Source organism: Poecilia formosa, unplaced genomic scaffold (assembly GCF_000485575.1).
Source record: "Poecilia formosa unplaced genomic scaffold, Poecilia_formosa-5.1.2 Scaffold84, whole genome shotgun sequence".
In the NCBI taxonomy this organism is placed as follows: domain Eukaryota; kingdom Metazoa; phylum Chordata; class Actinopteri; order Cyprinodontiformes; family Poeciliidae; genus Poecilia; species Poecilia formosa.
Window position 1 is genome coordinate 2,144,334 of NW_006800023.1, and position 26,658 is coordinate 2,170,991.

Sequence of the window (26,658 nt, forward strand, 5' to 3'; positions counted from 1 at the left end):
TCAGTCATTTTGTTAATTAACTCCTCCTACTCCACCATGCATTATTGTAATGACAGGAATGAAGGGTGAAGATTTAAAACATAACAAAAGTGGCGTTATGCGTTTCAAAGGGAGGTAAATAAGCAATCCCTTGCCTGAGCAAGCTTGATTTAAGGCAAAGGTTAAAAATACTCCTACTGCAGTCTATGCTAACAGCTGTGTGGCTACATGAAGACAGTTGGTGACCTTTGACCCTTGAATCTGCTGCCATACATGTTCCACCGTGAGCTGCGAGGGTGGAAGGAGGTCGAAACGGCACGTTTAGGAGGTTGGAGGTCGTCCGCCTTACATGTCGGTGAGAAAACAAACTCCTAAGTGTGGAGCTGAAATCCGGTAGGAGAAATGGAGGAAAAACAGGAAGTTTGTGTTTTAAATGAGGGCAGGTTTCCTCGGTTTCACATTCAGAGCCCTTGCTGCAGCTCAGCAGACACCAGCCCGTCTGAGAGACTAAAGTCAGGATTATAACTTTATATTTAACTCAATTTTGAAAGAATTTCCAACTAAATTAACGATTCATTTCACTTTAAATAGATGACAATGAAGCAGCTGATTAGAGATGCACCGAAACATCCCTCTTCAGTGTGGAAGTGGCTGCTGAAGGAAGAAAACATAAGTCGTTTACAGAAATTTGACCTTTTCTTGGCAACATTTGTTTGGAAAAGTGTTGGAAACCTTTACCAAGTATGTTCGGTCTAGTTTCTGGTGCAAATATCTTACGACACATTGAAAAATACAAAAACTAGCTTATTATAAGTAACTTTTCAGCATGAAACAGCAGCTTGTAAATGTTTAATAGCAAAAATAAATATATTAATTTAAACAAAAAAGTACTAGTTTCACTGGCAGATTTTATTTTACCTGTAACATGGGAGAAATGTAAGTTATAAGGTAAAACATCTGCCAGTGGAACCAGTACTCTCTTGTTTTTAATCAATTGTTAAGGAATTATTTATTTAAAACAAGCAATTGTATTTTGCTGAAAAGTTACTTTTAAAGTTAGTTAGACTGGAAATATAAAAACAGATATTTGCACTATAAACTGGACCAAAAATACTTGGTAAGATTTTGTGTTTTTGCAGTGCACAATAAGGTGACTGAGGAATTACTAGCATAAAATGCTTAAATATTAGAAAACTGTTTCTTTTGACAGCAATTATCCTCTTATTATGCTTCAAAAACACGCTTTTAATACGTTAATGTTCTTAAATCAAGAGGCTGGATGTTGGGTTATGACTGGTGCATCTCTAATTGTCTTTTCACTGAATTATTTCCCATTTTTTTTGCAATCAGTTCAATAATTTTAGCCATTTTGTGGTTTACTTGTACAAATTGGAGCACTGTGTGAAGCAGGCTCTGAACTGATTAAGGAAAGCCAGGCTGGGCCGAAAGGCACCGATTTCCATCAGAACAAGGGGAACGATGGATCCTGGTGTTGGGAAGAAGCAGTGCAGAACAGAAATGAATCGATGTGGATCAGGACGTGCTGCGTGAGCTTCAAAGGAATCAACAGCTGACAGGAAGTGGGCGTGGCTTTTAGAAAATGACCTTATGATTCTTGTTTAACGGACTTAATTGGGAGTTTGGTGGGTTTACAGTACTGGATCTCCCCCCCTCCTCGTAATCAGTGATAAACCAGAGAGCTTCTCATCTTCTTCTCTTCCTCCGTTGAAGGCAGGATTCTCTTCTCTGTTTTTGACTCTGGTGTTGGTTTTGTTTTCACAGGTGAGCCTCCTCCCCGGCCTGCCGATGGCAGGAGGACGATGGAGTTGGGCGGGGAGTGAGACGCCGCAGTGGGGGGTGGGGGGAGGTCACACAGTTTACTTTTGCTTCTTGGCCTCCTGGTTTCCGTAACTGGAGCCTGTTTTCTTCACCTCTGTGACGCCGATGAGACGGCGAATAGCTACTGAGGCTGGAAGAGGACAAAAACAGAAACAAAGACAAAAGAGGGTAAAAGAGGACATCAACATGAACACAGTTGGATTATATTTTCCAAGCAGCGCCCGTTGAACCTACCGATGATGAGGAAGGCGATGAAACCGATGATGAGGAGCGGGGAGCCGCTGACGACCACGCCACATGCAAATTTGATGAGGGGCGACAACAGGATGGTGGCCCAGAACAGGAAGTTGATCAGCGTCCACGGGCGGCGCGGGGGGATGATTGTGGGTCCGGGGAACTTCCCTTCCTTGTTGTACTGCTCCTGTAAGGCGTCCTGACACACAAAGCAACAGAAGCAATGCATTCAACACACAAAAAGACACACAACCACTGAAACATGCATGAAGGAGGTAAAGATCCAGTCAGGTTCCATCTTACTTTCTCCTGGTACAGCTTGTGCAGCCAGTTGGCACACTCCTGTTCATCGTCCGGAATATCCTCCACAGAAAACCGCCTGGATGGGAGAACGTCAGCGGTTAGAGGGATTAAAGTCAGAAATCCACCAAAAACAAGTCGTCACATCAGGTTTATCAGAGCCGATTTCCTTAACTTTGGGAGATTGGTCGATACTTTAATGTTATTGATTGGTCTTATCTACCTCAGCAAAGGTCTAAAAATCAGCCACTGTCCTTTTCTGCTCTCACATGAGAAACATTTTACTGACAAGCCGTTCCACCAGGTCATGTCTGCAGTTAGTCCTTCCAGACCAAACGGAGCAGCGATGATGCAGCCAAATTTGCAGAACCGTAACTCTGCGACACTTTGCGCTATCTGAAAAACTCCAGTGGTTTCTGACAGCGGTGGCCCAGAACAGGAAACGCTGTGCTTTCCGGCCAATATCAGGTTATTACGGTAATTTCACTCCCGCCTCTTCGGGGAGTGAAATTAACCTGTGGGGGGCTCTGTTAATAGACGGTTAATGCAGAAGTAACTTGCTAGATATTGAAACTTCCGGTTGTTATGGATGAATGGGCAAATATATTTACTCACAGGACATTTAAAGAACTGCGTACAATTAAAATAAGCATAAATATCCAGGCAGAGATTTTAAACTTAAGTCATAAAGGTCACAAATTATATTTAGTGACATTTCAGACAAAAAAAAAAAAAAAAAAAAAAATTGGTATTGGTCAAAATCAGAATTGGTCAGAAAACTGCAATCGGTTCACCAGTATTGGTTACCAGCAGTTGTAGTTCCAGGTGGAAGTAAATCTCTAACAGAAAGTTTTTGTTTGAAGTGACAACATTTAAAAATAATAATAATGATAATAGGATAAAATGCCTCCATCTTCAACTTTGTGGACCTTTTTCCTTCGGCAAAAGATTTCCAGCTCCAGGCTCAACACATTTTATGTTTTCTACCAACTCCTGATTAGTTAAACAAAGAAACTGAAATCTGGTTCTGGCTTTTCCTTAATGTCTTTTGGGAATGTTTAAAGTTGACATACTTATTATTTATCAGTTATTTTTTGGAACATGCCAATATTGTGAGGAAAAAAAAAAATATATATATATATATATATATATATATACACATACATATACACACCAGTTTTAGTTATTTTTGCCATCTATTATTTTTGTTCTTACTGAATTTCATTATAGTTGCATATTAAGAGGAAAATCATTTCTTGAATATTACCATCTGTCACTTTAATTTTTAAATCATTTTCTCCTCACCTTTAATCACTGAGATTTATTTAAAATTAATAATGTTTGGAAGAAGCACAATTTTTCCCAGATCTTGAAAATGATCAGAATAAATTTAATAGTTTAAGACTTTTGAGAAACATGTGGTGTGCAGTGTTTGCTTTCAGCCACCAGAGGGCGCTCTGCTAATTCATTTAAATCCCAGAAGCTACCCGACTCTTTCCCGACAAGGAAATCCTCATACATCAGACATATTTATGCATTTCTGTCTAACTTAGGTTAAGCAATCAGTAATGATGTTGTCATTATGAAAGGATTTCATCCGTCTGGAGCCATTATTATGAACCCATTAAGACGCTGGAGTCCAGCCAGCTGATAAAGGACATAACTGAATCATTTCCTCATGTTTTATTAAGATACAGAGCATAAAATGAACTCACTTAACACGCAGGTCAGCTTTGTATTTTTTGCCATTGACGATGTCCAGCAGAGTGGGAATCTGGTTGTCCTTGAAGTTCAGAGTCACATCATACACAGCAGTGACTGAAACAGAGGAAAACGGAGTGAGAAACAAAAACCTGTGGGTTTCATCAGTTTGTGATGTTTACTGATGCACTGCACCTGTTCCTTTCAGACACTGCATCGTGGTGGTGAATCCTTTGGTTCGGGGCAGAAGGTGATACTTGAGCTTGGGGAGGCCTTTACTCTCCGCCACCTGCATGCTGATTTGGTGTTTCTTCTCCGTGAAGCGGGTTCCTTCACAGTACAGCAGAAACTGTGGAGGCAGAAGCTGAACTTATACACAAAAAAACATCAAAGTGAAGGGTTTCTGTGTCCTCTTTTCTCTTGTCCCATTTAATCTGCTTGGTTGAATTACAGATCAAATGCACCTCAGTGAAACATGAGGCTAAAACAATGTCGCCACCCAACCTCACAGGACCACTAAAGCTGACAGATGGAGGGCAAACCAACTCAACTCTGTCCGACTTATGAGGGGAATAACGTCTGATCTGGTCCAAATAAAACTGATGCTTTTAAACATGCTGAAAAAGAGACGGATGCTGAAAACAAGGACACAGGAACAGGGTTTCTGCAGGTTAAATTTAAGACTTGAATGTAAAATGTATATTTCTTTTATATTTCAGATACCCAAGAAGATGCATTTGACAAAAGAGCCAAGAATTTAAATTATACTGATGGCTGGATCGGGAAGCAGTCGCAGAGTTGCACAAAACTTTAACAGAAAACATGGAAAGAGCATCAAAACGACACTGTGGCAAAACTTATTTGCAAGTTTCAGAAAGCTGGAAATGTTGCAGATCAACCATGAAGTGGTCCAAGACGTGCAGCGATTACAGAGTCCCATAAAAATAAAAACAGTTGTCCAAAATAAAATGTTTATTTTTTCCATGTATGGAAAGTTATGGCACCCCCTGTACATCTAAAATGAATAATAAACCGTCCCAGTTCCACATACAGCACTCACCCACATATATTCAGGATAGTCTTTGAGCCTGTCCAGGCCTGCAAAAACCGTTTCTTTGTCCTCCTCCCACTTTCTTTTGCAGAAAACGATTTCTAGAAAGTACCAGGTCCAGCCGATCAGAGGGACCTTCAGTAGCTCGTGTTTGGCCAGCACTTTTGAACTCTAGAGGCAGGAAAGAAACTTTTACAGTTAGAACGATGTCAAAATAACCACCTGAGCTTCCTGCCAATGTGTGTAGACACAGTCTGGAGCTCAACTGACCCCTAAGACCCCGTATCTTTCACACATGGTCCAGCCACACAGGAAGTCGATTTCAAAGTTGTGGTTGAGGATGACGATGACGTGCTCCTTGCCGAACTTGTCCACCGTAGCCTGGTCGGTGTATAGGGTGCATTCTGTGCCCGACCACCACTCCAGCATCATCACCAGCTCTAAAAATAAACAAAAACAATGACAGAATTAAACAAACATCAGGATAAAATGTAAAAAATGCTGAATCTGTTCCAGTGTTTAAGGTCGCTGTTCCAAAACAGTCACACAGTCTGTTTTGGAAGTAGGTGAAAGTTCAGCATCCAGCCTGGTGTCTGCTCTGTCACACGTGCAGTAAATAAAGAAACTCTGCTGCTCTCTTTATAGACGCAGAGCCTCACACTCTTTTTCACATTTTATCACATTCGTGTATTTTATTCATCCAACATAAGATGGGATGTAATTGTGAAGTAAAATGAGTTGAGCAGAAACATAAAATAGAAGGGGTGTAATCAGTTTCTTCACTTCCGATACGATACCGATATCGCAGCTATGAGAATTAGCCAATACTGATCTGATATCAGCACAAATCATACACACTTCTACCTATTTTGTAGGGTGGAATATTAGAAAATGCTTTATCAAGTGATATTATTCAGATAATCGTCAACAATACATAATGCAACATCAGTAATAAATGGAACAAAAAGCGAAGAATTTAACAAGCTGTTGTGTATTTACACCCAGCTGTTGAATGAAGGCCTCAGAGGTTTGTTGGAGAACAACAAATGTCATAAAAACGAAGAAACACAGCAGACATGTCTGGGGTAAAGTAAGAGAGAAGCTGGAACTTTGCTTGGGTTGCTAGGAGACGGCTGGGCTGGCAGTGGTTGCTAGGTAACGGCTCAACGTGACTTAACATTCAGGACATTTTATAAAACGGCTCATTTTCCAGACACCACGCGGTAAAAACACTAAATCTTACCAACTAATTTTGATGTAGTTTCTAGTGCAAATATCTTAGTACACTTTAAATAAGACAAACTAACTTAAAAGTAACTTTTTTAGAATGATATAGGCTTGTTTTAAGCAAATAATTCCTTAATATTGATGACATATTGGCAAATAAATTAACTTGTAAAATGGAAAATATTTCTTGTTATAAGTGAAATAGTCTGCCAGTGGAACTAAATTAACTTTCATGAATACTAAATAATTATTTACTTAAACCAAACCTCTGTATCCTGCTAAAATGTCACTTGTAAGATAGTGCACTTGAAATAAGACAAAAGAAAGATATTTGTGCTAGAAACTAGACAATAATATCAAGATTTTGTGATTTTGCAGTGCCAAAAACCAGCTGGATGTTTTTTAAAGAGCTTGGGCTGCTATTAGAAGTAGTTTACACTCAAACGGATGCACCAAAATGTGCAAAATGTGGATTTTGCCTAATGCTTCCACAAGGCTATGTCCGGCATCACAGTACAAATGTTACGTGGCACACAGCGGAAGTTTGAGGTACTCACGACTCCACAGAGAGTAGGAAAGCCTGCAGTTGATTCTGCGGTAGAGCTGCCTGTTGATGGGCCAGAGGATGCAGGTGCAGAGCTGAATGAAGTTTATGATGAGGCCGCTCACCACAAACACGAAGCCCATCAGCAGCTGCAGGATGAACAGGCTCTTCAGGTAGGCCAGGAGAGCCATGGCTGAGGAGCCTGGAGGGGCTGAGCGGGCTCCTCTCTACACACCACCACCGACCTGGACACAGCACAGAACCAAACTCATACACCTGGACACAGCACAGAACCAAACTCATACACCTGAACACAGCACAGAACCAAACTCACACACCTGAACACAGCACAGAACCAAACTCACACACTACCACCGACCTGGACACAGCACAGAACCAAACTCACACACCTGGACACAGCACAGAACCAAACTCACACACCTGGACACAGCACAGAACCAAACTCACACACCTGGACACAGCACAGAACCAAACTGTACGTTTTACAGCCTCACTGGTGTTTACACCTATATTAATAACCAGTTATTCAGGTTCTTTTATCTTTAATGCAAAATGTATACATTTTTTGTAAGGTTTTGGCTTAACTACTGCTCTGAGTGTGTTGTTCTTTCAGCAAATTGCCTTTTTTGTCTGTATTCCAGTTAACGATTAATCGATTACTAAACTAGTTGATGGTTAATCAAGTAAACTGATTAATCACGATTAAGCCAATTAATCATTTCATCCTCAGTTTAAACTTTGATAAAATAGTGTCAACTTAAAGATGTTGCTTTGATTAACTTCAGGCAAATGTAACAATTTTCAGAAAGACGATGTTCTTACCACGGTGGAGTTCCCTTACAAGCCGCGTTTGCACGGCCCGTCAGCCAAAACCACGGACCTGTGAACAGACAGCAGATCAGAGAATGAAGGGACACATTAAGGCAACAGTGATATTTATGACAACTTATTTAAAACAACAAAAGCATAAAATAGTTTCTCTTTTCCAGCACGGGCTACAAGACAAAAGGACTTGAAGAGAGAGTAGCAAGTAGGTTTGTTTCATCATTATAAACCTTATTAAAAACACAAATAGGTTCATATGAAAAAAAAAGTATTAAAAATACAAATATAAAAAGATAGTAGATGTCTGTGTACTTTGATCCCCATTTGAGTTTCCCGTAACAATGTAGCCATTATTACAACAACAGTTACACACCTGCAAGATTTTTCCTCCTTTTCTACTTTGTTTCAATAAAATATTGTATGCAGGTTAAATGAAAGGACTTCCAATAAAATTACAGCTCCTGATGACGATTTTTGTTCCATAGTTCAAAACGTTTAGAAAGAACTGCACCAAGATGCTGTTGCTTTAAAGCCACAGTTAGCATGCTACAAGCTGTTTCACACAAGAGCTAATACATAACGGGACGCACTTATCAGTTGTTTAAAAGTTTTTATTAATATTGTGAAAACATGATAGTTTTACTGGGGATTATGCTATGAGAATTGCATAATATAGCATTGGGACTTGCAGGAATAAAATAAAAGCAGAGGTTATTTATTTTTGTATTTAAGCTGTTTGGGTTCTGAGGTGAAGAAATTTGAGCTTCTCCAATTCTTATCTGGAGGAAAATTTGGTTTTATGCAAAATTTGAAAATTTTCTGATCATTATAGCACCTCAAACCCAAAACATCCATATTTTAGAAACCAATTAATTGATGATATGGATTCTGGGTTATGGTGATGAAAAATAAGACATTACGGCAGAAATAAAGACTGATTTTATGAGCAAATAATGTCCAGCTGCAGTGTTAAGTGACTTGCACCATAAATATTCGATCAATTCAGTAAAAGAATATGATTTAAAAAGCTGAAACGTGTGTTTAGAAAAGCAGGCAACACACAATAACGGCAAGGGAAGATTTTTATTTATTCTTTTTTAGGAAGCAATGTAGGTCAAATGTACAATTACAGTTTGTGCACTGAGGCGACTACACAACACACAATCCTGAATGGACTGTTCCCACATCTGCAGCAAAGCCCATTAAAGTGTAGGTTAAGCCCGTTTTAATGCGGTTCTGACCAACATTTCTAATCTGTTATCTGTAGAAACCCCACAGTTCCTCAGGGACACTCCACTATTCTGTTATTCCACCGCAGCTTAAAATGGAAAGAAAATTAAATCCCAAACACTATTTACAGGAGATCCTCTTCTCATATCCTACATAGATTACAAAAAAGGTTTCAAAGTGCTTAGAAACCCACTGCAGGCCTTTTTTAACTGCCATGAGTTAAATTTAATACCAGCTACACCTGAGCCGCTCGCAATAAATCAGACATATTTTAAAACAAATGCTGAATTTTTTGAGTGTTTAACAAGTCACACAATAAAGGCCTGTCCACATTGTGAGCAACAAGTCACAACTTCCTCAAATGCGTGAAAATCAACCAGCAACTGTTTGGTTGCAGTCTGAAGTGTTACGCAAATACTACAAGTTTTCAGCTCTCTTTTTTTAACTGGTGTCTATTCTTTAAATAACNGATTACTAAACTAGTTGATGGTTAATCAAGTAAACTGATTAATCACGATTAAGCCAATTAATCATTTCATCCTCAGTTTAAACTTTGATAAAATAGTGTCAACTTAAAGATGTTGCTTTGATTAACTTCAGGCAAATGTAACAATTTTCAGAAAGACGATGTTCTTACCACGGTGGAGTTCCCTTACAAGCCGCGTTTGCACGGCCCGTCAGCCAAAACCACGGACCTGTGAACAGACAGCAGATCAGAGAATGAAGGGACACATTAAGGCAACAGTGATATTTATGACAACTTATTTAAAACAACAAAAGCATAAAATAGTTTCTCTTTTCCAGCACGGGCTACAAGACAAAAGGACTTGAAGAGAGAGTAGCAAGTAGGTTTGTTTCATCATTATAAACCTTATTAAAAACACAAATAGGTTCATATGAAAAAAAAAGTATTAAAAATACAAATATAAAAAGATAGTAGATGTCTGTGTACTTTGATCCCCATTTGAGTTTCCCGTAACAATGTAGCCATTATTACAACAACAGTTACACACCTGCAAGATTTTTCCTCCTTTTCTACTTTGTTTCAATAAAATATTGTATGCAGGTTAAATGAAAGGACTTCCAATAAAATTACAGCTCCTGATGACGTTTAAACTGACAATTTTGTTCCATAGTTCAAAACGTTTAGAAAGAACTGCACCAAGATGCTGTTGCTTTAAAGCCACAGTTAGCTTGCTACAAGCTGTTTCACACAAGAGCTAATACATAACGGGACGCACTTATCAGTTGTTTAAAAGTTTTTATTAATATTGTGAAAACATGATAGTTTTACTGGGGATTATGCTATGAGAATTGCATAATATAGCATTGGGACTTGCAGGAATAAAATAAAAGCAGAGGTTATTTATTTTTGTATTTAAGCTGTTTGGGTTCTGAGGTGAAGAAATTTGAGCTTCTCCAATTCTTATCTGGAGGAAAATTTGGTTTTATGCAAAATTTTAAAATTTTCTGATCATTATAGCACCTCAAACCCAAAACATCCATATTTTAGAAACCAATTAATTGATGATATGGATTCTGGGTTATGGTGATGAAAAATAAGACATTACGGCAGAAATAAAGACTGATTTTATGAGCAAATAATGTCCAGCTGCAGTGTTAAGTGACTTGCACCATAAATATTCGATCAATTCAGTAAAAGAATATGATTTAAAAAGCTGAAACGTGTGTTTAGAAAAGCAGGCAACACACAATAACGGCAAGGGAAGATTTTTATTTATTCTTTTTTAGGAAGCAATGTAGGTCAAATGTACAATTACAGTGTGTGCACTGAGGCGACTACACAACACACAATCCTGAATGGACTGTTCCCACATCTGCAGCAAAGCCCATTAAAGTGTAGGTTAAGCCCGTTTTAATGCGGTTCTGACCAACATTTCTAATCTGTTATCTGTAGAAACCCCACAGTTCCTCAGGGACACTCCACTATTCTGTTATTCCACCGCAGCTTAAAATGGAAAGAAAATTAAATCCCAACACTATTTACAGGAGATCCTCTTCTCATATCCTACATAGATTACAAAAAAGGTTTCAAAGTGCTTAGAAACCCACTGCAGGCCTTTTTTAACTGCCATGAGTTAAATTTAATACCAGCTACACCTGAGGCGCTCGCAATAAATCAGACATATTTTAAAACAAATGCTGAATTTTTTGAGTGTTTAACAAGTCATACAATAAAGGCCTGTCCACATTGTGAGCAACAAGTCACAACTTCCTCAAATGCGTGAAAATCAACCAGCAACTGTTTGGTTGCAGTCTGAAGTGTTACGCAAATACTACAAGTTTTCAGCTCTCTTTTTTTAACTGGTGTCTATTCTTTAAATAACGTTTTGCTAGAGTTGCATTTATTTAGTTTGAGGACAAAGTAAGGTAAAAGTAAAATATTGTCTATTAATTCAATTATAACAAAGGAAAGCAGCAGCAACTTTTAAACACTTAAGTAGACTTATTTTACATTTACAGGTGCTGTGAACAGACCAGAGAAAAAAACGATTAATCGTGATTAATCGTCAACTAATTTAGTAATCAACTGGCGGACGTAGTCTCAAAACAAAAATAAAAACATATTCCGGAAACTTTACAATGTATATATATATTATGCATTTAAAATATAAATATATTTTAGCTTCACCCGGTTCAGATTTACTAAAGGAAAGTTGTGTTATTGCATTTTAGAAAATAAAATGTTTATTTTCTTATTTTAAAAAGGAATTAAATGTGTTTATTTGCATATTTTAATTTATTTCTAACAGTGTATAAAAAAGGCCCAAGTGTTTTAATGAAAAACCTGTAGAATGTTCTTTTAATCCCATTAATCAATAAACCATCAAAACAATCGACAGATTAATCGTTTACTAAATTAAGTGTTAGTCGCAGCCCTGGAACAAAGGCAGCTTGAATTTAGGCCAAACAGATGTTATGAAGCCAGACTGTTCCAGGTAGGGGAGAGGTATTTTCCAGCGCAATCAATCCATCACACACACACACACACACGCACGCACGCACGCACGCACGCACGCACGCACGCACGCACGCAGCATTGTGTTGGTTCCTGCACTGAGAGCTCATCATCAGTTTAATCGAGCATAAATATCTCAGTATGATCCTACAAACGTGACCTTTGTGACAATGACGGTTATATTACAAAACATTTCATCTCAAAAACCAAGCTGGTGTTTAATAGACGTATACGAACATAAGGAAGGTGAGGAAATAATTTACTACAACCAGAACGAGGAATGAGGAGGACAAATCAATTCCTAGAATGCCAAGCAACCTTAAAAGACGACAGTTCAAACACATTATTCACGGGAAAAGTCACTGGTTTCTGTAAGTTTCACCAATTTAATGAAATCCAGAACTTTCTAAAGACCAAAATTACACAATTTTCAGACCCGCATGACTTTTAGACCTGCATAAGTCTAAAATTATGCAGGTCATAACTTTTATTAAACTTGCTTGATAATTTAAGAAAGTTACACATCATTTTATTAAATCTGTGTTTCTTGCTAGCTCCAACAGACTTCATATTGACTATGCAAACAGTTTAAGCCAACTTATCTTAAACAGAGATTTGAAATTCATATTTTCAAGATGAGCCTCATTACAGATCAACACTCTGGTCATCACAACTATCAGAACCAACGTTGGATTTGATTATCTAAATAGGCCAGTTTCAGTGCTTTCTAAAGTACTTTACATAAGACGGCACAGTTGCTATGGTGTGTAGTCATGGCAACAAGGTGTTTTTGCGATTGGGAGCAGATGATTAGCATCTCAAAAGCTCAAATAATATCTGAAGTCCGAACTGAAAACAATGATTCATGGATGCAGAGCTTTCAGTCAGAGGCGTTTTAAGACCTGTTGCGAGACTGACTGCTATTGGAGATCCTTCCTTCCTCATCATTAACATCCATCACCTTATTGTGAAATGATCAATGATAATAAAAGTGACAATAAAAACCATAAAGTCAGAGACTCGTAAAAACAAATATTGTGTGATAAAACTAATCAGTTAGACCAAATTAGTACACCAGATACATTGTAGCAAAATAAAAACAAAACTAACAATACTAACTATATCGTCTGAGGGATAAAACTAACGATTATTTTAGAAATCAAATATTCTGATGATTAATTGGACTGTCAGAATTGTAGATTTTCCATTTAATCACTTACAGTATTAGAGATGCATTAAAAGATGCAAATTAGCAAATAATTACTTTATAGAATAAGAAAACAATGTTATTTCCTCAAATGCAATAACAGAATTCCTTTAGTGAACGTGAATATCAAAAAGTTCCTAATAAGAGATTTATTTTATTACAAATTTTGAACCAAGACGAAGGAAAAGGTGACATTTACAAAGAACAATTTTTCATCTCAAAATATATATATATATATATATATATATATATATATATATATATATATATATATATATACACACACGTCTTGACTTTACTGCAAATAGCAGCTAACGACGAATCAACAATTATTTCAGTAATCGATTAATCGTGACTAATTCGATTAATCATTTCACTACTAGATGATTTTGCGTTACAATAAAAAGTTTTTAATACTTAAAACTAAGATGAATGAATCCAAAATGTTTTAAAACTTTACACAAACCTTGTAAATGTGTTCCCTTTTTCTCTGATTGGTCCCAGAAAAACTGAAACCACACCAAAGTTAACTTCATGTGAACCAACTCTCACTTCTATCCATTGCTTGGAAGACCATCAGAAAATCCCAGATTCCTTTTCCAGCCTCTCTCACATTTGTCAAAAACATAAATTAAAACTTTAAACTAATAAATAACATCCAGGTTTATCAGATTTTTACAATCAGGAGTAAAATGTCTACGTCGTTGTTGCTCACCGTCCACAGTCAGTCGCTGCGTTTCATCTGTACAGAAACTGTTTGGTGCTGTGACATGCCGCGCTGCAGAATGAGGCATTTCGAAATAAATCATGAACTTTGCTCTCATTCCTCTTTCTACAGACACTCCCTTCTGCTCCTATCAGTGTGATGCCACACACAGCACCTACAAACCTTTTCGCAGACGGCTTAAATAACTACTCTACTAAAACCAGAATGTATTTCAAGCTTAATAATGTCATTTATACACATTAAACAGCTCTGCAGTGCAGCTGTCCTTTGTAATCGGTCAACAGAACGGAGTAAAACTGGTTCATTTGTAAACAAGAGCTTATCATATCAGCCTGCTCCACTCCTTTACCATAACGGAAACTTCTTCACTTCTCGTTCTGCAGAATATCTCCAATGTTGTGGGTTTTTTTCACAAAAACAACCAGATAGTCTCGTCGAGGAAGACCTCACATCATGAAAACAGTCCCCAGCTATCTGCAGCTGTGTGGGTAATTATACTTATCTGCTTATAATCAGAACAACTGCTGTAAATACAGCAGTCATACATATTAGATAAATGCCAGCAGTTTGGAGCAGCAATCCAAACAAACAAAAAGTTAGTGACGTTTTTTTCCTTTTACTTGATTAGGAATGTTAAGATTTTCATTTTGGCAATTTTCCCATAATTTTAATTTGTTCTAATCTGCATGAATTGGTTCACAGTAGGGGTCTTTTCCTCCATATTTCATTATAATGTCCATTTTACCAGCTGCTAGTAGTATTTTAACCAAATATCTGTCCCTGTTTTGTACATTTCCTTCAGATAAATTACACAGATGTAATGTTTCTATGAATCTTGCGGCCAAGTATTTTCAGTAGTGAATTATTTAACACCAAATTGGTGTTATTGCATCACATTTCCAAAAGATGTGGGCAAGACATGCCTGTAATTTTCCACAATCTCACCAAGGAGGTACATTTTTACTTTTGAATAAAAAGTTTTATCTGCTGTTTTTATATTAAATTCTGATTCCCGATTTTCTTTTATGCATTTGGTGTAAAATTTGTTTATGATCAACTTTTTATACAAACTGGATGTGATTCTGACTTTACTTTCTTTATATGGGTTGATTATTACCTTGATCTCAGAGTTGACAGTTAATTAAAAAGCTAAATGAATGAATGAATGAATGAATGAATGATGAGAATCTGAAAAGATTTAATAACGAACGTCAACATCCTGTGCAGTTTTGAAAATACAGACATGTTTAAACCTGTCGCAATAAGCAATTAATAAATTAGGCTCAATGGTTTCCATTCTGATGATTAATATTTTGTTTACCAAGACTCCATAGTCCATTTTATTTATTATTTTGCTTGTGTGTGGTTTTCATTTCCATTCTATTTATTGCTTTTGGTTGTTGTGTTTTATTTTGAATATTCCAGATCCAGTGTTTATTGGTCATTTTGAGAGGATGAACTTGCATTATTGTGGCATTATTAGTATTTTACTTGAAAACTGTCTCAGAATAATATCATTTCTGGGACAATTTATTGCCCAGTAAAAGTAGCTATTGACAGGCCTGGTAAAGGTAATTTTATTTATAGAGCACATTTTCAGCAACAAGGCAATACAAAGTGCTTTACAGGAATTAAAAGGAAATACAAACAAAACAACAAACTCAAGGAAAAAGCAAAAGAAGAAAAATAATCTAATGTTGATCTAAAGTATGTAAACTAGATAATGGATGTGCTCATGAATTATGGGTAAAAAAAAACAAAAACAGGCACAGGTGGTTTGGTAAAAATATGCTTGGATGGACAGAATGAAAACAGGCCTCACTTGTGAGGCTGGAGGAAAGATAAGTAATGCTGACTGGGTTAAAGCTGCTTAAGGCTGGGCAGCTGCTCTGCATCACCTGAACACTAAAAATAATAACCTGCATTTCTACCAACAAACCAGAGGAAGAGTGAGACTCTATGGAACCGTTTGATTTTTAAAATTTTAATTAGGTCTGGCACAATAAACAAGTAAATTAATCACATGATAAATTAAAATCAGAGGTGGGCAGAGTAACCAAAAATTATACTCAAGTAAAAAAAGTATTTTAGTAAAAAGTTTATTAAAGTACTGAGTAACTGAGGTTATTATCATGTAATACTTTAAAATTACATGATCAGATAGAACAAAATATAAAGTTAAATGGAATTTTTTGTATTTTAAGGGCGAAGATGACAAAGTAACAAAATCAGGGATTTTTCCCCCCTAATCAGTTTCTATCAATAAAAAACTTATGAAACTTTAACAAAACCTGCAGGTGTGTCTGTCTGGTGAATCTTTGGTTAAAACATGTTTGCTTTTCATTCAGTGGGAAGAAAATCCAGACATTTTACTCGAGTATGAATACTTCATAATGACATTACTCAAGTAAAAAGTACAGCGTAGTAAAAATACTTCTAAAAGTAATGTCTTTAAATATATGTAAATGTAGCTAGTTACTACCAAACTCTGATTTAAAAAACGAGTTCAATAATTTCCATTTACAGGATTTATTGTTTTCCTCTTTTTAACAAAAACTAGCAATTTTTTGGAAAGACAAATTTCATAATTCATCTTATGTACTGCTTTTGTTGTTTTATTTATTTTGAGTACGTCTTCCAGTTGCAGTGTTCAATATTCATTAGCATTTAAAGTTTAATGAATGTGTTTTTTTATTATTATGCCATCACTACTGCATGACTTGAAAATGGTCTGTAAACAACATTTTTATCGTTTATCGCGGTAACGTTTGAGATCATTTATTGTCCAGGAAAATTTGAAAAAATGACAAGATGTTCCAGACTGCCTTAAAAAAATATGCAATAAATGACATTTTCCTGCATGAAGCCAATCGACCCATCCATGCTGAACTTACCAGTAGACATAGTAGGCCATGGCCATGAACACCATCGCCCCACAGATCCCAGTGAAGATCATCACAGCGCTCTGGTTCAGCATTTTGGCTCTTTGTTTGCCACCAAACTCAAAACCAAAGTAAATAATGTGAAAGTAGAGGCCTGCGGAGAGCAGCGGATGGTCACAGGCTGGCCTGCTTCATAGCCATGATAATCCCAGAGCAGGAAAAACGGGAGATTATGATGATGACAGCAGAATACAGCCAGATCCCAGGACCTGACGGAGGAACTGCCTGATCAGCGGGGGCGCCAAGTAAAGCGTTACCCATCAGCAGCAGGGAGAAAAGTCACCAAAATAAACCCATTTCCATCATGGAGAGGAGTGAAAACCAAATTGATGAATATTTGGAGGATCGTTATGGATGGTTTTCTTGAGGAAGGCAGCAGCAGCTACACATGTACAGTAAGAGTCTTGGATTCCCATCCTCTAATCCAGTGGATCAGATTAGCGCTGATTACCAGGCTATGTGCACCCTGAATATGTCACATTGCATTAACATTAACAGAACCAGACAGAGTTCTGCTCTACAGGAAGCCGATCGGATCTGTTACGGTACAACAACCACTCAGTGTGGATTTCCTACACAAACTTCAGCTTCTGATAGGGCTTATCGTATCGTTTACCATTTATCATGATACATGTATTATTATCATGATAAACTCCAATTATTGATGTTTAAACCCCACAAAACTGTCTGTATTGTTGGGATTGTTCATTTAACCACCGTATTTTCTGCACTGAATTATTAATGAATGGTCCGTTTTCCATCTCTGTTCATATATAAAGCGCACCATAAGGCGCATCAAGTGAAACAAAACAGATAAATCAGTCAGTCTAATCAGTATTTGTGGAGCTATGATAACAGAATGCACCAATTGACGTTTTCCAATCAATTAGTTCAATGAATTAACAAGCCTAACCTGCCGATTCAGATTATTGTTGTGTGCAAATAAAAAAAAAAAAGAGACTAAAATACATCTCAATACAGAACATGTTGCCCAATGAAATCCCCAATGCTGATGGCAGCAAACACAATCCATACTCCTAAAGTATTTTTAAGTTGCATTGAGAGCTGAAAATAATATCACTTTGCACCAATCGGATGGTTGAATAACCTAAATAATAAATTAAAAATTAATTTGTTAATTTATTCAATAATTTAACAGCAAAAATGGGTTTTGAATTGAAAATGTTGCGTTTTTGTCAATATTTTTAATTAAAATAAGATTAAATACAATAAACTTGACATTTTTTAATTAAGTCCTACCACTAAAAATAAAATCCCTCCAGAATATCGACTTTAAAATGCGAATTAAAGCACTTTGCATCTTATGGTTAAATAACCTCAATAACAAACTGAAAATAAATTTGTTGACGAGCTCATATGCGTACTTATTTAATAATTTAGCAGCAATAATGGTTTTTGAATTGAAAATGTTGCTTATTTTGTTGATAATTTTTAATTAAAATGTGATTAATTAATTGCAGACCGTGCAATTAATTTTTAATTAAGTCTCTCCACTACTGAAAATAAAATCTCTCCACAATACTGAGTTTGAAATGTGAATTAAAGCTAAATATAATAGCACTTTGCACCTTATGGTTGAATAACCCAAGTAAAAAATTTTAAATAAATTTGTTGTTGAGCTCATATGTCAATTTATTCAACAATTTAGCAGCAAAAATGGTTTTTGAATTGAAAGTGTCACTTATTTTGTTGATAACTGTTTTATTAAAATGTAATTAATTACATGTTATCTTGCAATAACTTTTAATCAAGTCCCACATTGCAGAAAATAAAATCCCTGCAATGTGAATTAAAGCTAAATATTTACACGCCGGCATGCTTGCGTGTTTGTGACAGAAACCTCTGGATGTTTTTTCCTGGTTTTTATAAGCCGGCGGACAAAAACCGTCACAGCAGGAAAGTGTTAGGTCACAGAACCGACCGGAGGCTCAGCGACCAGAAGCAGATAAAAATACATTGTGATCAGTGGAGAGTGAATTCTGTTCATGTCTCACTGCATTAGCGCACCGCCCTGAACCCAAACCACCTCAAGGAATACCGTCGTGTATTTCAAGGCTGCACTTACACGACAGCCAAACGTTTCCATCGTCGGAGAGTAAAAACATCAGCCAGAGAGTTTTTAGTTTCAGGGCTGCAGCAGACAGACAGAGAGCAACAAATCAAGACGGACTATAGATGTAATTATACATGCAATGTCACAAATGAATACATTTATTTTGCTACAGTCATCTTAAAACTATGTGCATTTTTTCAGATCTAAATTACATATTTTTCTGGAATTAATTTTCTTAATTTTCACCACATTCTGAACATTTGCGAATAAGATAAAAACTTTGATATAAAGACAAAAATTATATCTTTGTTCCCTTTACTCAAATAATAATAAAAAAACTACATTTTACGGTTTTCTTTTGCATTTTAACCAGTTTAAGCTTAAGCAGTTTATCGTATCGTTTATTATCGCGATTTTTTTATCGTGATAAGAATTTTTATTTAAAACTGTCCACAGTGTTGTGATTTATATTTTTACTACTTTCTTCACTGTTTGTTCAATGACAGCATCAATAAAAATCAATACATTTGAAAATATGATTACATGTATGTGCTATGCTCAGTTTAGTGGCATAAATCCCACATGTTTTATGCGACGGTTTTCTAAAGAAGCAAATTAAGATATTTCTCAGGAGCAGTATTTTGTTTGTGGGGTTGTAATGTACCGTGCAGAAACAGCCTAAAAAAAGAGGTAATAAATGCTCCTTATCGTCGATTTTATCAACAGTACCACCAAATATCGTGATAAAAGTTTGCATCCATATCACAGAACCATGGTTTCTGTGTTATCCGTCTACTGAACACCTGAGTCTAATGAACGGTGATTAACAGAAGCTCTTGCTGAGGTGGTAATGCAATCATCTGGATCAGGTGGGCTGAAGGACAGGTGGATCAGGATTGATAAGTGTTTCTAGTACAACTCCAATCATTAAGAGCTACAATCTCACAACTTTTAAATCTGAATCAAATGTCTGAACTCTCACATCCACAGGTTATTCAACTTTGCAAAGCCCGGTCATCCATTAGACTCAAGTGTAAAAGTTGCAGAATATCATGTTTCTAGGACTGGACTTGAGCATCTCTCGTCTACAAAGTCCAATACAAAATGACCCTCTTTTTGTTTTGTAATGAAAATACTGAAGGGTAAACTATTAAACTTAATATGTGACGTGGCAAATCAGTGCAAGAACAAATTATGGCAAAACAAATCAATCTTAAAACAAAAGTACACAACATGTATAAAGCATATTTTAGGGTGTTTTCCCACCTGATAGTTGGGATTAGGAACCAAAATTTCAACATCTGTCACATTTTTCAGCTAATCCGGTTCGTTTCCCGCTTTCTCACCGCACTACGAAACAATCCAAACATTTTAAAAACCTGTTCCCCTCCTCGCCTGTGGGGGCGCTGCACAAGGAACCACTGAAAGAAATGACAAAACCAGGACAACTTCCTACTTCACAAAAGGTACACAAAAAATGGAGTAATGTGAGATTTCAGCAGTTGTAGGATGTCTCTTGTCTTTTGTAAAAGAGAGCTAAGCTGTCAAGTTTGTTTTAGTTATATTTACCCAGAATGCATTGTGCTATAGTTTGCATCCTGCTTTTGGAGTGGTTTCTGGTTCGATTGTCATTCAGATTTGCTCTCAAACTGCACCGGACCTCTCTTTAATTGAACAGAGACGTAGGTTTGTTGGTAGGCCTGTTGCAATAAGCAATAACTCAACTAATCGAATGATAAACAAACTCAATAATTTCCATTCACACCTCTCCAAACTAATCTGATTTTCCTATTGAACTAGAGTCCAATTAAAGTGGACCAAACAGGGCTGGTGGGAATTAACCCTAAATGTTTGTCCTTCACAAAATGCATTTCACAAATGCAAAAAACCCTGTATGTTTGAAAATAACCAACTCTAAAAACGCTAAAAGTACGAAGCCATGATAAAGCTGACCGATACCAAAACTATTAAACTATTTTATTGCTTATTAAATAAATAGATAAAAAGAACCCTATCTATTTGAATCTGGGTTATTCCTTAATAACATCAGACATGCAAATGGTCAAAGCTAAATGGCCCTGCAGTTCTAAAACACGATTAGAACCTCTTTAAAGCCGCCTCAGCACTTTGCGTGGATGCGGCCTCACTAATAGGCTGTGCAGTGACTGATAACACTAGAGGATCCCTAAGTGCCTCGTTTCTGTTTTGGGGAAAGTGAGAGAACTAATGACAAAAGGGTGAAGTTACTGCTACAAGTACAAACAGGTAAAGTCGCTGTCATCCTTCAGCAAATCGCATTAATGAAAGAGTAAAGATAAGGTCTTATCAATGTTTATACACCTCAAAGTCCTACAGGCGAACACTGAGCTTGATAGGAGGATCAACGGGTTACTACTACGTGTGTGCATGGGAGTGAACTTTGCACAAACACGCTTTGCAGAAGCTTTAATTTGAACGTGCATATTTTTCTCAGCAGCAAAACAAAGAGTTACTTTCCAAACTTTGGTTCATGGCACAAAACAGGCTATTGGATGTTTAAGAGCTCAATTAAACAAGACTGAACATGCAAAGACCAAACATTTCACAACCTCAGGTGGAATAAAATTAATGTTTCTCACAAGGAAGCTATTTTGAACAGCAAGCCATTTCTAATAGTGTCATTTTCCTACTATATGCTGCAGCCTTTATGCACATTACCACATAAATTTTTTACCAAAATTACATGTGTATTAGCCAAAAGAGATCAAAGAAAATTAATTATGCTTTAGGTAGGGGTGTCACAATAATACATTTTGCTGGATGATAAATTGTTCCATAAGTTATTGCGATAAACGATAATATTGTTTTTTGAGAGCGTTTTCAATGGTGATAGCACAATAATGCAAGAACGCATTCTCAAAGATTAATAAACTTTAAACTCAAAGGAATATTTAACACAGAAACTGGAAAACATTTTAAGTATCCAAAATAAATAAACAAAGCAACAAATAAATGAATTATGAAGTCTCTCTAAATAAAATTATCCTTCAAAAAAAGTCTATCTGAGACCAATTAACCAGGCTGAAGAGTTTTATCATCTAGTTTTTGTCAGAAAGAGAGAAAAGTGAAAAATATCGAGATTGTTTAAATTTATCATGTGTTTAATTGACCTTTGGTTATTGTGACAGGCCTAGTTGGCTTTCCAAATGCAAATTAATTAGAAAATCTGAGAGGAACAAACACACTTCCCCATCTGAACTGTAGTATTATTATAGTTTCTGGTGCAAAATCTTTTAAAAAAAAGTTACAACAAAACTGTAACGCAACACTGTACATCATAACATTCTCCTACAAGTCACAATATTGCTTTTAGGCAAAAAAAACAAAACAAACTAAGATGCCTTAGGTTTAAAATATGACATCCCAGCACTGAACAATGCACTGGCTCATGCAGAATGAAACGAACTCCAGTAACCTTTCTGCTGGTGAGTGTTGCAGCATAGGTCACTAGTAAATATAGCCTGTCATGACTAACTGTGTGCAGCTCCAGCTTTACAGCATGCGTCTCTAAACGTAACGCTGCGCCACGACAGCCTTGATAAACTGGGTAGCACTGACAAAGCTCATCTTATCACACACACACACATGGCTTACTGCGGTTTGAGTAAATGAGTAGATAACTCACAAACTGACTTAAAAACACATGACATTCGTTTGTCAAGAAGAAGAAAAAGAAGAAGAAGAAATGCCACATTATCGCCATTATGTAAATAACTGAAATTGACAGCGGAACTCTGATATAAAATTGCTGCAACTCAGGAGAAGGAAGCTAGCGGCACATGCTAGCATGCTAAGTTAGCTACATTTGTGTCGCAACCCACAAAAATATGTCTGAAATGACTGGAGGAGAAGTTGTTTTATTTATTTAATATCTGATAATAAATAGCAACTTTTCCCACACCGACTACATTGTGTCTTAATTGTAAACTGGAGCTAAGCTAGTTAGCTGCTGCCAATAGCAGCCGGAGTCAGTAACGGACCCCTGCTCTTACCTGCAGAAGAATCAGTCTGGAGTCGGTGGGTTTAGCGACACTTCCCTCCGCTTTTTGCTGCCTCCGAGGGCGAAAAATGCATCTGTAAATTAAAGCTGCGTGCTTGCTTCTCCTCTGCCTGGAATAATATGCAACAAAAATGAGTTGAAGTGACCGGATTTAGACGAGCGCTATTGTTTGTCCGTAAAAGCAGCAGCAGCAGCAGCACATTTCCTCAGAGCCCAGTTGAAGGTAGCTGCTGGTCCCACATCCGGTCCGGCCCCTCATTCATTTCCACCGAGATCGATACAAAACTCCGGCTGCGGACCTCTGCAGGTTCTGCAAGCCCAATTACAAGGAAATCAGCCGAGTTTTGTTAGGTTTTATTTGGTTATTATTGGTGAAAACTCCCCTATACGCGCCATTCTTTCAGCGCAGATAATGCTTCAACTCGATATAGTTTCTGATTTATTCAAATGTGAAATTATAGAAGAAAGCAAATATTTTTATAATATTCACAAGACTAATTAGAATGCACACTAGAAACTAAAATAAATAAATAAATAAATAAATTAATTAATTAATAGAAGTCTAAGCTGGACCAAGGTATAATCGAACAAAGCTCCAGGGCCCCAAAGAGTGCTCAACTTTTCCCAAACAAAATACATCTTGATGCATTAAAATATATTTGAAAAGTTAATTACTTAAGTTAGTTAAACTAATAAATTATTATACACAGACGGACATATTTAAACATCTTAAAACAAAGAAGGAGGGTATTTTCTTTGAAAAATATTTTTCAAAGCACATTTTGAAGAATAATGATGAAAAATCAAACAAGATGAGTTAAATTTAAGCTACCCTGTTTTTGGATTATACATATTTTTAACTGACGAAGTTATTAATCAGAAACAGTCAATAACTTTGACTATTTCTCCACGTTATGAATAATTTTTAATGTGGATTTAAAAATAATCCACATTTATCTCTAGAGTCATAAGTAGTAAAGCCTTGTTTGTTCTACACTGTTATGAGAAATATTGCTGACTTGATTTTCTTCTTAAGGAGGGTAATACTCTAAAGCTCTTTGATAGGGAAACTGTTTTTAAAAAGTATCAAAATATGTTCTCGAAAGGTTAAGTGGAAGGATAAAGTGTTGTGCAAACTGAGACTTTAAAAAGGTCTGTAAAGCAAAAACCATTCAATAACTTGGATAAGACTTTGCTTCTTTAATGCGTCAAAGTCACAGTTTGATCGACTGAAAGCAGTACTGAAGCAGTAATTCTTGCAAAATGAGCCAATTAAACAAGTGATAAATATTAAATCTACAATACAAGGACATTATTGTGCATTATTGGTCTTATTTAATATTCTAAATGCTGGTTTTGTTCATCATCTATATTTTTTTACATTGCTCTAGTCCAAATTAATCTTAAAAAACATAATTTTCTAAAGTTAATTACTTAAACACATTAACTGTTCCATAATATTCTAACACCTGTAGCTTAAATTAGATGAAATGAGATACTAAGCGGGTTTTTCTTCTGTTTTCTTCAAAGTTGGATTCTTCTTCCCTTCTCACCTTCAGCCCCCTGCTGGTGATTATAGAGAACTACACCTCAGATGTTTATGTAACTTTTCAAAGTATATTTTAACCAGAGTTTGGTAGTAACTACTTCCGTTTACTCAATTACATTTACTTGAGTAACTTTTTAAAAGAATACTTCTAGGAGTATTTTCTACCTCATTGTATTTTTTACTTTTGAAATGAAATGAAATTTTATTCAAACATGATACAAATACAAATATAAAAATAAAATAGTGCCCAGTAACAAGAAGTGCATAAAAAAGAAGAGAAAATACAGATTTTTTTGTTTCAGTTACTTGAGTAATTTTATTATGAAGTATTTCTACTCCTACTTGAGTAAAATTTCTGGATTTTCTACCCACTGAATGAAAAACAAAACATTGTTTAACCAAATATTCGCCAGACAAACAGACACACCTGCAGTTTTTGTTAGAGTTTCATAAGTTTTTTATTGAAAGGAACTGATTTATAAACATTTTACTTTTCCTGATTTTATTTTTATGACGTATATGAATTATTATTTTTGTCCTTAAAATACCAACATTTCCACTTAACTTTGAATTTTGGTTCATCTGATGATGTAAGTTTTAAATATTAAATGATTGATAATTTCATCAGTTACTCAGTACTTGAGTTGACTTTTTACCAAAATACTTTTTTACTCCAACTAGAATAATTTCCTGGATGGCTACTTTTTACTTTTACTTGAGTAAAAATAGTGCTGCTCTAACCTCAGTATCATTTTTTGGGTATTCTCCCTACCTGATTTTAACAAATGTTGCTTTAGTGCAATGCTTTTGCATGTATTATCCTTTAAACCGATGAGATTTATTTCTTGCAAACTCCTAATAAATAAAAAGTTTCTGCCTTGCTGCTGTGTATAGTGCTGCAGTTGGCCAGACGTAAAGCCCTGCCAGGTCATCTGGGCTAATGCTGGCTGGTCTTATTGTGGATTAGTGCTGGCGAAAGAACTGTGTCACCTGGCTCTCATCACACGACAAAGAAACCGTCTGGCATGACAACTAAGGCTTCCTTACCTCGTATAGACTGGTTTAAGCTTAATTTAAAAAAAGCATACTTTGGTCATACAAATGCAGTCAAAAGTTTATATATTTAGTATGGGATTGTTAATGTACAAACAACCCAGAATTTGATCCACATGTATGAATTTGTGCTTTTACTAAATAACTTATGATCATCCACAGATGTTTGGCTACCTTTTCTTTAGCAAAAACCAAATATAAGTTGTAGTCGATCGCTTCTGGTATCATTCTTGCTGGATATTTGATCATTATTCTCATCAGAAGGACTGAGACTGTTTGTCAAAAACTCATTGATTAGTTTCCTCGGTTCAATTGGAGACAGTTGAAACATTTGTTACATTTTCAGCTGCTGCAGTTCGTTTTCACGCTGTCAAAACCTTTGAAAAATCTGTTTCAGATGGCAGTAGCGTTACATTAATTGATGAAAGCTGTCGTTAAAATCTAAACAAGAAGCAGTAGATCCCCTCCTCGCCCGTGAGGGCGCTGCACCAAGAACCACTGAAGAAGAGTGAGTGAAGCTTCCTTCTTAACGAAATGTAAAAAATAGAGGAGCGTGAGATTTTAGTGGTTGCAGGATTTCTCTTTGGCAACAGAAAACTAGACATTTCTTCCACTTGTGTTGTCTCTAATATGAACTCAGTCTGTCAAACTGAAATTACTGGCGATTGTAGAGTCATAAACCAAGAGAGCTGTGATAGTTACGACTCTTAGCAGTGTTACGCAAACTTTTTCGAATCGAGGACCACTTAACCTATTAAACACTGATGAACCACCTAATTTGAAATTACCCTGCAGTAACACATCTTAATATATGCAACCAGAAATGAAAATATCAGTCTCTTAACTCATTTACTGTTGTCGTCTTTGTACATCTTAATGATGAGACGAAGGAGAAGTGTGGTTCTGTTTTGTAAATGCGACAACTAAACCATGAACAAGTCAACTCGTTTCAGTCATTTACAGATTCTGAATGTGTTGATTCTATGCTTTCCAATGATGAAAAAAACGTGGAAATAAAAAAATAAGTTGTGTTGTGTGCATTTTTTATTTTAGGGCTATTTGTAATTTACAACCATAATAAAAGAAAAATAGACTTCTGTATAATTAAATATAAAAATTACCCACCATTTCTATCA

General features: G+C 36.2%; 1 protein-coding gene across 4 annotated transcripts; it reads right to left on the reverse strand.

Annotated features, from left to right (window-relative positions):
- Positions 1-1,313: 1,313 nt before the first annotated feature.
- Positions 1,314-23,168, reverse strand: agpat3 (1-acylglycerol-3-phosphate O-acyltransferase 3). Of its 4 annotated transcripts, none has more exons than XM_016673889.1 (10): positions 22,913-23,168; positions 9,589-9,646; positions 6,889-7,120; positions 5,375-5,544; positions 5,114-5,275; positions 4,249-4,402; positions 4,068-4,170; positions 2,356-2,431; positions 2,077-2,251; positions 1,314-1,948 (listed from the first exon to the last, which is right to left on the reverse strand). In XM_016673889.1, the coding sequence occupies exons 3-10, from the start codon at positions 7,064-7,066 to the stop codon at positions 1,857-1,859; spliced, it is 1,110 nt and encodes a 369-aa protein (XP_016529375.1). In that variant the 5' UTR covers positions 7,067-7,120; positions 9,589-9,646; positions 22,913-23,168; the 3' UTR covers positions 1,314-1,856. The 4 variants fall into 4 exon arrangements, with proteins under 4 accessions (XP_016529375.1, XP_007557237.1, XP_007557239.1 ...); XM_007557175.2 differs by having other exon boundaries at positions 2,053-2,251; positions 22,913-23,166; XM_007557177.2 differs by lacking the exon at positions 22,913-23,168 and adding an exon at positions 16,760-17,204 and having other exon boundaries at positions 2,053-2,251.
- Positions 23,169-26,658: the final 3,490 nt, after the last annotated feature.